Source organism: Ziziphus jujuba, chromosome 1, assembly GCF_031755915.1.
Source record: "Ziziphus jujuba cultivar Dongzao chromosome 1, ASM3175591v1".
NCBI lineage: Eukaryota > Viridiplantae > Streptophyta > Magnoliopsida > Rosales > Rhamnaceae > Ziziphus > Ziziphus jujuba.
In genome coordinates this window covers 38,063,931-38,077,072 of record NC_083379.1, presented here as the reverse complement: position 1 = coordinate 38,077,072, position 13,142 = coordinate 38,063,931, and the positions used below count along the sequence as shown (strand labels likewise).

At 36.9% G+C, this 13,142-nt stretch overlaps 1 protein-coding gene across 1 annotated transcript; it reads left to right on the top strand.

Annotated features, from left to right (window-relative positions):
* Positions 1-11,778: 11,778 nt before the first annotated feature.
* Positions 11,779-12,539, top strand: LOC107432133 (aspartic proteinase nepenthesin-2). The gene is made up of 2 exons (XM_060814044.1): positions 11,779-11,909; positions 11,966-12,539. Exons 1-2 carry the CDS (start codon positions 11,779-11,781, stop codon positions 12,537-12,539), a joined length of 705 nt encoding a protein of 234 aa, XP_060670027.1.
* The last annotated feature ends 603 nt before the right edge of the window (positions 12,540-13,142 follow it).

Here is a 13,142-nt window from a genome sequence, read left to right as displayed (position 1 = left end):
ATTTATTAAATATATATGCATATACTTATTAGTAAATAACTTTTGTATGTAAAATTTTTTAAGCTAAAATTTAAAAAATTAAATATATAATCATAAAATGGATTTTACACATGACCATTAGATTAACAAAACCTTTAAGGTAGAACTTGGAAAGGAGAGGATCCAAATGACTTTTAAGAGTATATATGTCTCAAATGCTCAGTTTCTTACCCACCAATCAAACTCATCTAAATGGGCATAATGCAATATTTTCTTGCCAAACCCTTCTTTTACTCGAAACTATATCCATTTCCATTTCATCACATTTCAAAAGCCTCAAAACTAACTGGATTTAGCCTAAGAAACTCATCCCTGGGGACTCTCCAAAATCTCCATTGTATCCTGGAAATCTCACAGCACCTGAACGAATGCAATGGTTGATCAACATTTCCCAAGCCAGGATTCACCATTCACAATCGAAAACATCACCCAATGCCACAAAATCGAACCCCGAAAACATACGTTCCACCATTATCCGTGAGCTTTTCTTCTTCGCAGTGCATGTAACGATAGGTAATCCAACTTGGGGAGTTTACCTACTATGGACACAGGCGGTGACCTAATTTGGACGCAGTGTCAGCCATGTAGAAAGTGTTTCGATTTAGAATATGGAATATTCGATCCGAGAATCTCGACTACTTATTCGAAGCTTCCTTGTGACCACCCTCTACGTCAAGTTCTCTACAAATGCGTCAATGATCAATGCGTCCATGATGTATCTTACGGTGGATCATCCGAACAAGTCCAGGGCCGAACAAAAGGCGTTGCATCTTTCGAAAGATTCACATTTCTTACAACCGAAGGCAGCCCGATATCCACTGATAACATAACCTTTGGTTGCTCAAATGAAGATGAAAACTTCGAAAAACATTTGGGTTATAGTCATAATATTGGTGGGATCATGGGGATGAGCTTGTCTCCTGATTCATTGGTGAGCCAATTGGGTGATGGGATTCAGAGAAAATTCTCTTATTGCATACCTACTATGGAGGAAAAAGTGGAACATAATATACTTAATTTTTTTTAATAAAACCAAAATAAATGGCTCAATGCTTACGTAAATAATATATGTACATTTAATACCCAAATTATTTTAGCAAATAAGAAGAAACCCAAATTAATACACCCACTGGACCAACCTCTGGCCAAGCCCATGAATACACGTTTACCCAAAAAAAAAAAAAAAAAAAAAAAAGCCTATGAAGACACTACCAGACCAAATCTTAATTCATAATCCCAGGCAAATTAATGAAAAGTGTATAAATTTTCAAGAATTATGAAAACTATATACAGTATCATTATTAATTATTTTTCTTTTTTGCTGAGATATACACTATCTTTATTTAATTGTAATCGATTAATCATGCAACTTCGCACAACAACAAAAAAAAAATTCTATATTTGAACAAACAATTGCATAATAATTCTTAGTATAAAAAAAATTTACACAGTACATTTTACTTTTAATTATGGCCAAAAAAATAAAAAAACTTTTGTTTTTTTGTTTTTTTCTTTTTTCTAAAAAAACCAAAATACAATAGAAACTAATCTGAATAACCAAATGCTGCATAGAAATATAAAAATTTTAAGGTTTTTTTTTTTTTTTTTTTTTTTTTTTTTTTTTTTTTTTTAAGTAGTAGGCATATAATAATTTTAATATGGACTAAAATCAAAATGAATGCAAAAATTAAAAATATGCAAAATTTAAGTTTTTTTTTTTTCTTAATGCTTTAGGCATAGAATAAAAAAAATATGGTTTAAATGAAAATGAATGTAAATGATTCATCCCCCCCCACAAAAAAAAAAATGCAAAGGAGATTAAAGAAGATGGCATAAAATGAACAATAAAAGAAATTATTATTATTTATTTTTAACGTGAGGCATTAAAAAATGTAACACTATCAATTTTGCAGAAATTATGTATCATTTATGGTTAAGAGATGAATTTAATTTTCTTCAGCATTAATTATGTATCAATTAGCTAAAAGAGAGGAATTTGAGACTCATTTAAGAAACAATTCAAACTTTAAAGTTTGTTTGAGAATTTTAACCTTCTATATAAACAAACTTTTAAGCCGGGGCAGACCCGAGTCTGTGCATATACAAAACCTTCCATTTTCAATATTTGTTTACCAATTTTGGGCCGATACATTATAACTTCCCTATCTTACTATATAAGTAGACCTAGACATCTCAAAAAATCTTACACTGCATGTAACACCCCGTCCCGAACCATGTAGGAATTTTTGCACGTTGACCGTTGACCCAAGGGGTCAAAAGTTGACTTTTTGTTCCAGTTGGAATTCTAGGTTGACTGAAGTACCGTTACGAAGTACACGTTGGCACGAGTTCGTAGACTAGTAGCACGTTGAAAACGGAGCTACGGTTTGAAAGTTATGAGCAAAACAAGTTGAGGTCTAAACTGTCCAAGGGATGCCGGAGTTGACTTTTTATTCATGTAAAGTTGAGCTTTGACTCATGCATGGTTGTGAAGTACTAGTCGATATGAGTCCGTAGACTAGCGGCACGTCCGATTTGGACATGTGGTTTGAAAGTTATGGACCTATAGAGTTTTTCAAATACTATATTATTTTAATATTATTTTTAAACGTGTAACGATGTGCCACGTGTGATTTAATAAATGTGACTATGTGTCACCATGGTGAGATGCCACATGTCAACCATGCTTAATACCCTATTATTTTATTATTGTTATTTGTTATAATAATATTATTTTTTAATATTATTTAATTAAATTATTTTATTTTCTTTTATTTCTTTTTCTTTTCTTTTTTCTTTTTTTTTTCTTTTCCCCACGTGGGAAAAAAAGGCCAGGGGCCGTTCTTCTTCTTCTTCTCTTCTTCTTCCTTTCCCTTCCTTTCTCCCTCTCGGGTCTTGCCGTATTTTTTAATTCCGGCCACCACCTTGCTACACGCGCCAGCCAGTGATGAGCGGAGGGAGGAGGCAAGCTCGGCCGCCAAATTTCAAGGTCACCGGCAGCCGGACGTGCCCAGATCGGGCCGGAGAAGCCGCCGGCCGGAAATTTTCTCTCTTCTCTTTTCTTGTGTTTTTCGGCCAGCCCAGTCCAAATTGCCACCCCTCTCCACCTATTTTGGATCCTTTGAGTTCAAATATGGCCTCCAATTTCCAAAATTCGAAGCGGTTTGCGAGATACGAGGAGATCAAAACCGGCCGAAACTTTCCAACCAAATTCCGGCCACCGCCGGCGGAATTAGGGTCAATGGAGACCGGTAATGCGATCCTCGTTCCACAAGCTTCGATTCGGTATATTATTCGACAATTTTGGTTAACGTTTGTGTTTGACCCCCCGGGTACCGGGTATTATTTACCGGAATAAAATATTAATTTATTTGACTGTGTGTGAATTGTGTTCTAGGAGCACGGGTGAGTTGTGGAATTGATCCCGTGGTGGATCATAGTTTAATTGTGTGTTCCAGGTAAGTGACCCACCTTGAAAACTATTTTGGGCAATTAATTATATTTATGTTGCATTAATTTGATATCTGGAATTTATGCTCATGTGGCGTATTTTAAATATAATCGGGAAAAAATATTATTTTATATATATATTTACCCATTAATGCTAAACGAAATTTTGGGTTGTTAAGAAATTCCCGATTATTATTTTATTGTGATTAAATGATATTTATTACACATGAGCAAGTATTTTCAGTAATTAATTGTGTCTGGATTTTATATTATTTTGGGCATAATTGGTTTAAATATTTTAAGGAAAATATTTGTTTAAATTGGTGGTTTCGAATTTTATAATTATGCCCTTGGTATATTATTTGTTGAATCTCGTGTTACGAAAAAAATTATGTGTTTATTCGTTATCGATGGTTTCGTACCGGGTTTGTTAAAGGAAAATATGTGGGATGGTAAATGTGAAAATTGGTATATTTTCCATGGTAATTTTTGGAAAAACGGTACGGTTATAATTAATTTAGTAATTATTTTAGACGCACTCATACAGTATTGGTGTTCTGGTATATATGTGGTTTAGCGCGCAAGTTATTATGTCTCCCGTGAGTTGCCATTGGACCGTGGGCAGGCAAGTCTTATATATTGCGCATCAGCCACCTCCCTCCTTGGCCGGGATGACGGTTTCAGTAGCGGTACTGTCGGGACGCCGAAATGCCGTTTGCAAGTTTCTCTCTTTAATCTCCCCGCTAGTCGGTGCTCAGGACGCTGGGTATCGAAGGGCATCACTGGTATATGGTGTGATGCATCAAGTACAAATTTTTTGGATAGAAATTTCAAACCCCAAAGAGTACAAAAATTATTTATTATAATTTATTACATTTTAATTATATTTGGGGTATTTATTTATTTGTTGTTTATTAAATTATTTGATCCCTTGGTTTTCGGGAGGTACGAATATCGGGTTTTGTGAAAATATTTTAAAAAGGGAACATTTCCAACGGAGTGAATAATGAGGGTTTTGAGAGAAATTATTACGTCAATTGTTTATTATTATTTATTTATTTAATTGTTGATATTAATTAAATGCTTTTATTGTTATATTATTAATATTAAAAGTGTACAGTAGTTAGGGTTACTCACTGAGATGATTAGCATCTCACGTTTTTAAATTTCGTTCCCCTAGGTCCAGGTTGGAAGACGTTGATTGTCCGGGGCGAGCCCAACGTCTCAGTTCATTGCCGAAAGTCCAAGAAGTATTTCTTCCATTTTTCCTCTCCATCTTGTACTATTTCATCTGACATTGTATTAATTCCACATTTATTGTATAATGCTTTGTATACTGTATTGGACGTGTAGTTATTATTTATGCACTGAGTTGCTGTTATTCTTTGAAGTGCTGTAAATTTGTGGAATCAATTTGTAGTATCGTGGGAGGAATAAGGGGATGAATATAGAAGTGCGTTTTCAGTACAGGAAATTTTTGGTGAATCCTACCCTTAGGGGAGGTGCTGCCGGATTTTCCGTTGGAAGGTTCGGTGGTATTTCCCTGGGATCAGGGCTTGTCTAGCGTTCCGGGGAGGAATTTTGGACGGGTCCTGACAGTTGGTATCAGAGCTCTAGGTTCTAGTATTCCTAAGGGACTGTGCATTGTTGTGCATCCCATCCGCGTCTAATCTCTCGTTTTACTTGTCTTAAAGCGTTCTTTCCCTTTGTCTCGAAGCAAATTCGTGGCCCGAGTTTGAATAACTCTAATATTCGAGGGTGTCAATTAGAACCACCTATCCTAACGGGGAATTCCTATGGCCTAGTCGATGGTCGAGAATTGCCTTTCTTTTTGAAGGTCAAGTAATGGGGCAGATCGCATTCTGTGAATTTTTTTGGGATTCGAAGTGGTCCTAGATATGGATTGAGTAGTTCTTCTGTTTATGGACCGCTAGCATAAAGGAGTAAAGTTAAAGTGATTCAGCTTATCTGAAGTGGTGCTTCGTGGAGGAGTTAGGAAGCCTTTACAGAGGTTTATTTCTGCCGTCATTGTAAGGAGCTATCGGAGAATGGTTGTTAAGGGTCTATGGCCCAGGTGGTTGATGCCAAAGAAGATGGTGAGCGTTGGAACCGCTAATAATGGGAAGCAATTCGAAAGCATTTTCCAGCAAGTTATCTGGATTACGACAGTAAAAAGGATATCGAATCATTATTGATTTGGCTTTGGACATCGATCTATTTCAGTACCGCCATGCCGGGCAACTCCATTAAAGTTAAAGGACTTAAAGGCTTACTGCAAGATTTGGTGAATAAAGGTTTCACTAAAGCAAGCTTATCATCGTGAATGGCATCTGTTTCGTCATGGGGAAGAAGGATGATTGCCTAAGGGTGTGTATTGGCTACCAACGACTTAATAAGATGACCACCCATAATTGGTACCCGTTGCCGAGTATGAATGGGTGTCGATCAACGTCAAGGTGTCAAGATATTTTTCAGATCAATTATTAAAAATTAAATACTTTTCAAAGCGATATTTGAAATTAAAAGTATTATGTTCAAGTATTTTTCGTTTATGTTCGTACATGTATTTATATGTTATATTGTTTGATATTATACTGCACCATACGGAGGCGGCGAACCAATGTGGTCCATGTAGAGCTAGCCCCATAATCATGTTGCCTATAAGACCAGGGGATCGAACGGCCAATATAGGCAACCACCCTAGTTTGTATTGGTAGCAGAGTGTCGGCGACAGCTGGAATCATGGATCACGTAGCATGTTAGAAGGTATCGTACGTACCTCCATTACAAGCGTGCATATTTTATTTTATGCTATGGATTTTAAGATATGATTTTTTTTGCATTTATTCGTGTTTTTTTTATTGTTCCAATGTGGAGTTTTAACAATTGCCTATGCAAGTTAAGGTATTTTAAAATAATTTTCGTATTATTTATTATTTCATTGATTTAATTAGTAAATTTCATAAATTATATTTTGATTTTCGAAGAAGTTTGGAAATTTAATTTGGGTTGATAAGTTGTGTATATTTTATGTTGGTGGTATATTTGAAAAAAAAAGAATATATATATATATATATATATATATATTTTATTATTTTATTTGTTCTATGTTATGGTTTTTCCGAGAGCGACTTAAGGTTTAAGTATCGCCAATTGAGAATCCAAAGTAGGATATCGTTGAGTTCGAAAAGGAGATCCTAAAGGAAGCACGTGATTCAATGTATACGATACACCCCAAGGGTACAAAGATGTATGGAATGCTCACTAGATGACATTATGGGTTGGCACGATAAAGGAAGTTGCAGGATTCGAATAAAGGTACTTAAGTCACCGACAAGTAAAAGTGGGGAATAGAAACGTTTGAAGTAGTTTCAATACTTGCCCATTTCTGTGTCGAGTGGGGAGATGTAAACATGGATTTTGTGCTTAAACTATCGTTCACAAAGAGAAGGTACGACAACGTTTAGAGAATCAAACAAGATAATATAGCAATTAAAGTTCCACTTGGTTGTTGATTTAAGGATGCATGCTTCAGAAGCACTTTATGGTTAGCGTTCGACTATGACCAAGACTTGTAGATCGTGTTCTCGTGATCTAGTTTGAATATCCTTAATTAGTGGGCATGAGGAGGAAAGTTGCACAAGAGGAAGTTAAAATTCACTACTAGGCGTGATGGTAGTGATAGTGGATGAGGTCTCTATTATACTTGCTAAGTTAAGCTGTCGACAAGTGGAAGCGGGAAGTAGAAATGTTAGCATACTTTTTCCTGGTATGAGAGTGGCTCTCACTGAGACAAGTCGGCCAAGCTGTTCGTAAAGCGTATCATGAGACTACACAGAGTATCAATCACCATCGCGACTATTTGAGATTCGAGCTTTACTTCAAGACTATGATAAAGGTTAACAGATACACTTGGAGCGAGACTCAACTACTGCATCACCTTCCACCATAGGCCAATGGACAAGCAAAGTGCAGAATTCATACTTGGAAGTTATGTTGAGACCGTGCGTTATGCAATATCGAAAGGAGCTGGCTTAAGCAATTTCCACCGATAGGATTCGTTACAATATTAACCACCAAGCGAGCATCGAGGTGTCTTCGTATGAGATTCTTTATGGGAGGCAGCGCCGAACTCCACAGTGTTGGAGTGAAGTAGGTAAGGAGAAGCACTGCACGACGACCAACGTGAATTGGATGCAAGCACCTACGAATGACTACGAATAAGATGAAGGTCATCCAAGACAGTTGAAGACCGCTCAGGAATCGACAAATGAGTTAAGCCGACGTGCATGGAAAGATGTTAAGTTCAAAGTCCGAGATTAAGTTTTTGAGATTATCTCCGTAGAAGAGAGTCGTACGCTTTGGTTGATAGAGAAAGCTAAGTTCTTGTTACATTGGTTCTACCGGGTTATTGGAAGAATTGATTTTGTGGCATGCAAGTTAGTATTTTCGGGAAAGCAGATATCGGCATGCAGCGTAATTCATGTGTTGTTGCTACGAAAGGACATCGAAGACCGGTCGTGTAAGGAGCGACTAAGACAGATTTTAAATCATGAAGAATGCATATGGGTCAATAAGACTATTTTCTCAGATCAAAAGTCTCATGGTAAATTAATCTAGTCGAGAGAGCGACGTGGAAGCTCGAGGCATAAATCCGCAATCAATATTCTTATGCGTTTCAGCAGCGTAAGAAATTTTGAGGATGAAATTTTTGTAAGGGGGGAAGATTGTAACACCCCGTCCCGAACCATGTCGGAATTTTTGCACATTGTCCGTTGACCGTTGACTTTGACCGTTGACCGAAGGGGTCAAAAGTTGACTTTTTGTTTCGGTTGGAATTCTAGGTTGACTAAGGTACCGTTATGAAGTACACATTGGCACGAGTTCGTAGACTAGTAGCACGTTGAAAACGGAGCTACGGTTTGAAAGTTATGAGCAAAACAAGTTGAGGTCCAAACTGTCCAAGGGATGCCGGAGTTGACTTTTTATTCATGTAAAGTTGAGCTTTGACTCATGCATGGTTGTGAAGTACTAGTCGATATGAGTCCGTAGACTAGCGGCACGTCCGATTTGGACATGTGGTTTGAAAGTTATGGACCTATAGAGTTTTTCAAATACTATATTATTTTAATATTATTTTTAAACGTGTAACGATGTGCCACGTGTGATTTAATAAATGTGACCATGTGTCAAAGAGATAACATATGTCAACCATGCTTAATATCCTATTATTTTATTATTATTATTTGTTATAATAATATTATTTTTTAATATTATTTAATTAAAATATTTTATTTTATTTTATTTCTTTTTCTTTTCTTTTTTCTTTTTTTTTCTTTTCCCCACGTGGGAAAAAAAGGCCAGGGGCCCGTTCTTCTTCTTCTTCTTCTTCCTTCTTATTCTTTTCTTCTTCCTTTCCCTTCTTTTCTCCCTCTCGGGTCTTGCCGTATTTTTTAATTCCGGCCACCACCTTGCTACATGCGCCGACCAGTGATGAGCAGAGGGAGGAGATGAGCTCGGCCGCCAAATTTCAAGGTCACCGGCCGTCGGACGCGCCCAGATCGGGCCGGAGAAGCCGCCGGTCGGAAATTTTCTCTCTCCTCTTTTCTTGTGTTTTTCGGCCAGCCCAGTCCAAATTGCCACCCCTCTCCACCTATTTGGGGTCCTCTGAGTTCAAATATGGCCTCCAATTTCCAAAATTCGAAGCGGTTTGCGAGATACGAGGAGATCAAAATCGGCCGAAATTTTCCAACCAAATTCCAGCCACCGCCGGCGGAATTAGGGTCAATGGAGACCGGTAATGCGATCCTCGTTCCACAAGCTTTGATTCGGTATATTATTCGACAATTTTGGTTAACGTTTGTGTTTGACCCCCCGGGTACCGGATATTATTTACCGGAATAAAATATTAATTTATTTGACTGTGTGTGAATTGTGTTCTAGGAGCACGGGTGAGTCGTGGAATTGATCCCATGGTGGATCATGGTTTAATTGCGTGTTCCAGGTGAGTGACCCATCTTGAAAACTATTTTGGGCAATTAATTATATTTATGTTGCGTTAATTTGATATCTGGAATTTATGCTCATGTGGCGTATTTTAAATATAATTGGGAAAAAAATATTATTTTATATATATATTTACCCATTAACGCTAAACGAAATTTTGGGTTGTTAAGAAATTTTCGATTATTATTTTATTGTGATTAAATGATATTTATTACATATGAGCAAGTATTTTCAGTAAGTAATTGTGTCTGGATTTTATATTATTTTTGGGCATAGTTGGTTTAAATATTTTAAGGAAAATATTTGTTTAAATTGGTGGTTTTGAATTTTATAATTATACCCTTGGTATATTATTTGTTGAATCTCGTGTTACGAGAAAAATTATGTGTTTATTCGTTATCGATGGTTTCGTACCGGGTTTGTTAAAGGAAAATATGTGGGATGGTAAATGTGAAAATTGGTATATTTTCCACGGTAATTTTTGGAAAAACGGTACGGTTATAATTAATTTAGTAATTATTTTAGACGCACTCATACAGTATTGGTGTTCTGGTATATATGTGGTTTAGCGCGCAAGTTATTATGTCTCCCGTGAGTTGCCATTGGACCGTGAGCAGGCAAGTCTTATATATTGCTCATCAGCCGCCCTCCTCCTTGGCCGGGATGACGGTTTCAGCAGCGGTATTGTCGGGACGCCGAAGTGCCGTTTGCAAGTTTCTCTCTTTAATCTCCCCGCCAGTCGGTGCTCGGGACGCTGGGTATCGGAGGACATCACTGGTATATGATGTGGTGCGTCAAGTGCAAATTTTTCGGATAGAAATTTCAAACCCCAAAGAGTACAAAAATTATTTATTACATTTTAATTATATTTGGGGTATTTATTTATTTGTTGTTTATTAAATTATTTGATCCTTTGGTTTGCGGGAGATACGAATATCGGGTTTTATGAAAATGTTTTAAAAGGGGAACATTTCAAACGGAGTGAATAATGAGGATTTTGAGAGAAATTATTACCTCAATTGTTTATTATTATTTATTTATTTAATTATTGATATTAATTAAATGCTTTTATTGTTATATTATTAATATTAAAAGTGTACAGTAGTTAGGGTCACTCACTGAGATGATTACCATCTTACGTTTTTAAATTCCGTTCCCCTAGGTCCAGGATGGGAGACGTTGATTGTCCGGGGAGAGCCCAACGTCTCAGTTCGTTGCCGAAAGTCCAAGAAGTATTTCTTCCATTTTTCCTCTCCATCTTGTACTGTTTCATCTGACATTGTATTAATTCCACATTTATTGTATAATGCTTTGTATACTGTATTGGACGTGTAGTTATTATTTATGCACTGAGTTGCTGTTATTCTTTGAAGTGCTGTAAATTTATGAAATCAATTTGTAGTATCGTGGGAGGAATAAGGGGATGAATATAGAAGTGCGTTTTCAGTGCAGGAAATTTTTGGTGAGTCCTACCCTTAGGGGAGGTGCTGCCGGATTTTCCGTTGGAAGGTTCGGTGGTATTTCCCTGGGATCAGGGCTTGTCTAAGGTTTCGGGGAGGAATCTTGGACTGGTCCTGACACTGCAACTTCATCAGTCATCACCAACCAAACTGATCCACTAGCATGGTAGAAATATTGCAATCTCTTCTAACCATATCCCTACTGATTTTCATCACAACAATCTTAAGCCAGTTCCAGTTCACCACCTCATCAAAAAGCTCAAAAAAACCAACTGGGTTTACCCTAAATCTCATCCCAGCAAACTCTCCACAATCTCCATTGTACGATGGAAACCTCACCAGACACGAACGTATACAAAGGATGATCAACATCACCCTAGCCAGAGATCGCTATTCGCTACATAGAACACTATCATCGTCATCATCATCAAAAACAACATCAATAATAGACCCTCAGAACATCAGTTTTGGTTTAGTCCATGACCTTTTCTACTTTGGTGTAACACTATTCATCGGTCATCCAATTCCAAAATTTCCGTATTACCTACTCATGGACACCGGGGGAGGCTTAATTTGGACGCAGTGTCTTCCCTGCACGCATTGTTTTCCTGTGCCGCATGGTTCATACGATCCAAGCGTTTCAAATAATTACTTTCCCATGTCTTGCAAAGACCCTGCTTGTCGGAAAGGTGTGTATGATTGCGTCGAAAATAAATGCATTTAAAAAATAAACTACCCTGATGGGGCACAAACCGACGGTCATGCAGCTTATGAAAGTTTCACATTCACGTCAGCACAAGGAGAAGTGGTATCCATCACTAAAATGATCTTCGGTTGCTCCACCGATAACCAAAACTTCCGGTTCGGAGAGACCAATCCCATTAGCGGTGTCATGGGGTTGAGCATGTCACCTGAGTCGCTCATTAGCCAACTGATCAATATCATCGACAAGCAGTTCTCTTACTGCTTGCCTGATATGAATGAGGGTTGAACCATTCTTTATATTTAAGCTTCGGCAGTGATGTTCATATCCCACCGGGGTCTGATGTATCCAGCACACCCTTCATATCGCCGCCGCTATCTAATTACTACTATTTGGATTTGTTAGACATTGTCGTTGGATCTCATAGGATGGCATTTCCGATAGACACATTTCAGGTTGATAAAGATGGAAATGGCGGTTTCATCATCGATTCCGGAGCATCCATTACTCTGCTGAGTAAGAATGCTCGAGGCACTGATACTTACACCGCGGTGTTGGAGGTCTTTCAGAAATTTTACGACGCTCACGGGCTTCGAAGGGTGCATGACAGGCCGTACAAGTTCGATCTGTGTTATACGGTTGGTCGTGGTTTTAGTGAATACCAAAGCTTGAATTACCGTTTGAGTCCAAGAACTGATTTCTTTGTAGAGGGAAGAGATGTGCATTATTTTGATCCCAGTGGGTTTTTCTGTGTGGCAATATTACCAACTGAGGGTTCAAGATCGGTTTTAGGAGCTTGGCATCAGCAGAATAAGAGGATTGTCTATGATCTCTACAATTTGGCACTGAATTATACTTATGATTCTTGCTTAATTAGCTAAACTGACAGATAATATTGATCCTAATGTGGTTTATTTTGATAATAAATTAATATCTTGGTCGGTCGCCCTTTCTTGTTTAGCTTATTTTATAAATATTTTTAATATTATATATTGAAATGGGATCTGAGATGTAAATCTGTTTCATTAGATTTTATAATTAATATTTAAGTATTAACTGATAAAGCTTCCAATCCTTTATATTATAATTTTTATTTCAGTTTTTGTTTTTAAAAAAACTTAATTATATGATCTGATATCAACCAAACTAATTCAGTTTTTACCTTTCTCTGTTTTGCTTTATCAGACACCAAGATTCACCATAACAGTTTAAAACTTTTCCTCAATAGTTTATAATTTTTTATTTTTGCCTTGTCTCTACTCTGTTCTATCTCCTTACCTTATCATCTGTCGTTTAGATATTCAGAACAACAAAACCAACAAACATTCGGGAAAATATATATAATAAATAATATATATATATATATATATATATAATTTTTTTTTTCAGGTTGCAGTAATTTCTATTATTTCTAGAAGTGTGTGAGAGGCAATACTATTAGTAAATTTATGGTTTATTTTCTCATATTATATTTTTAGTTTGAA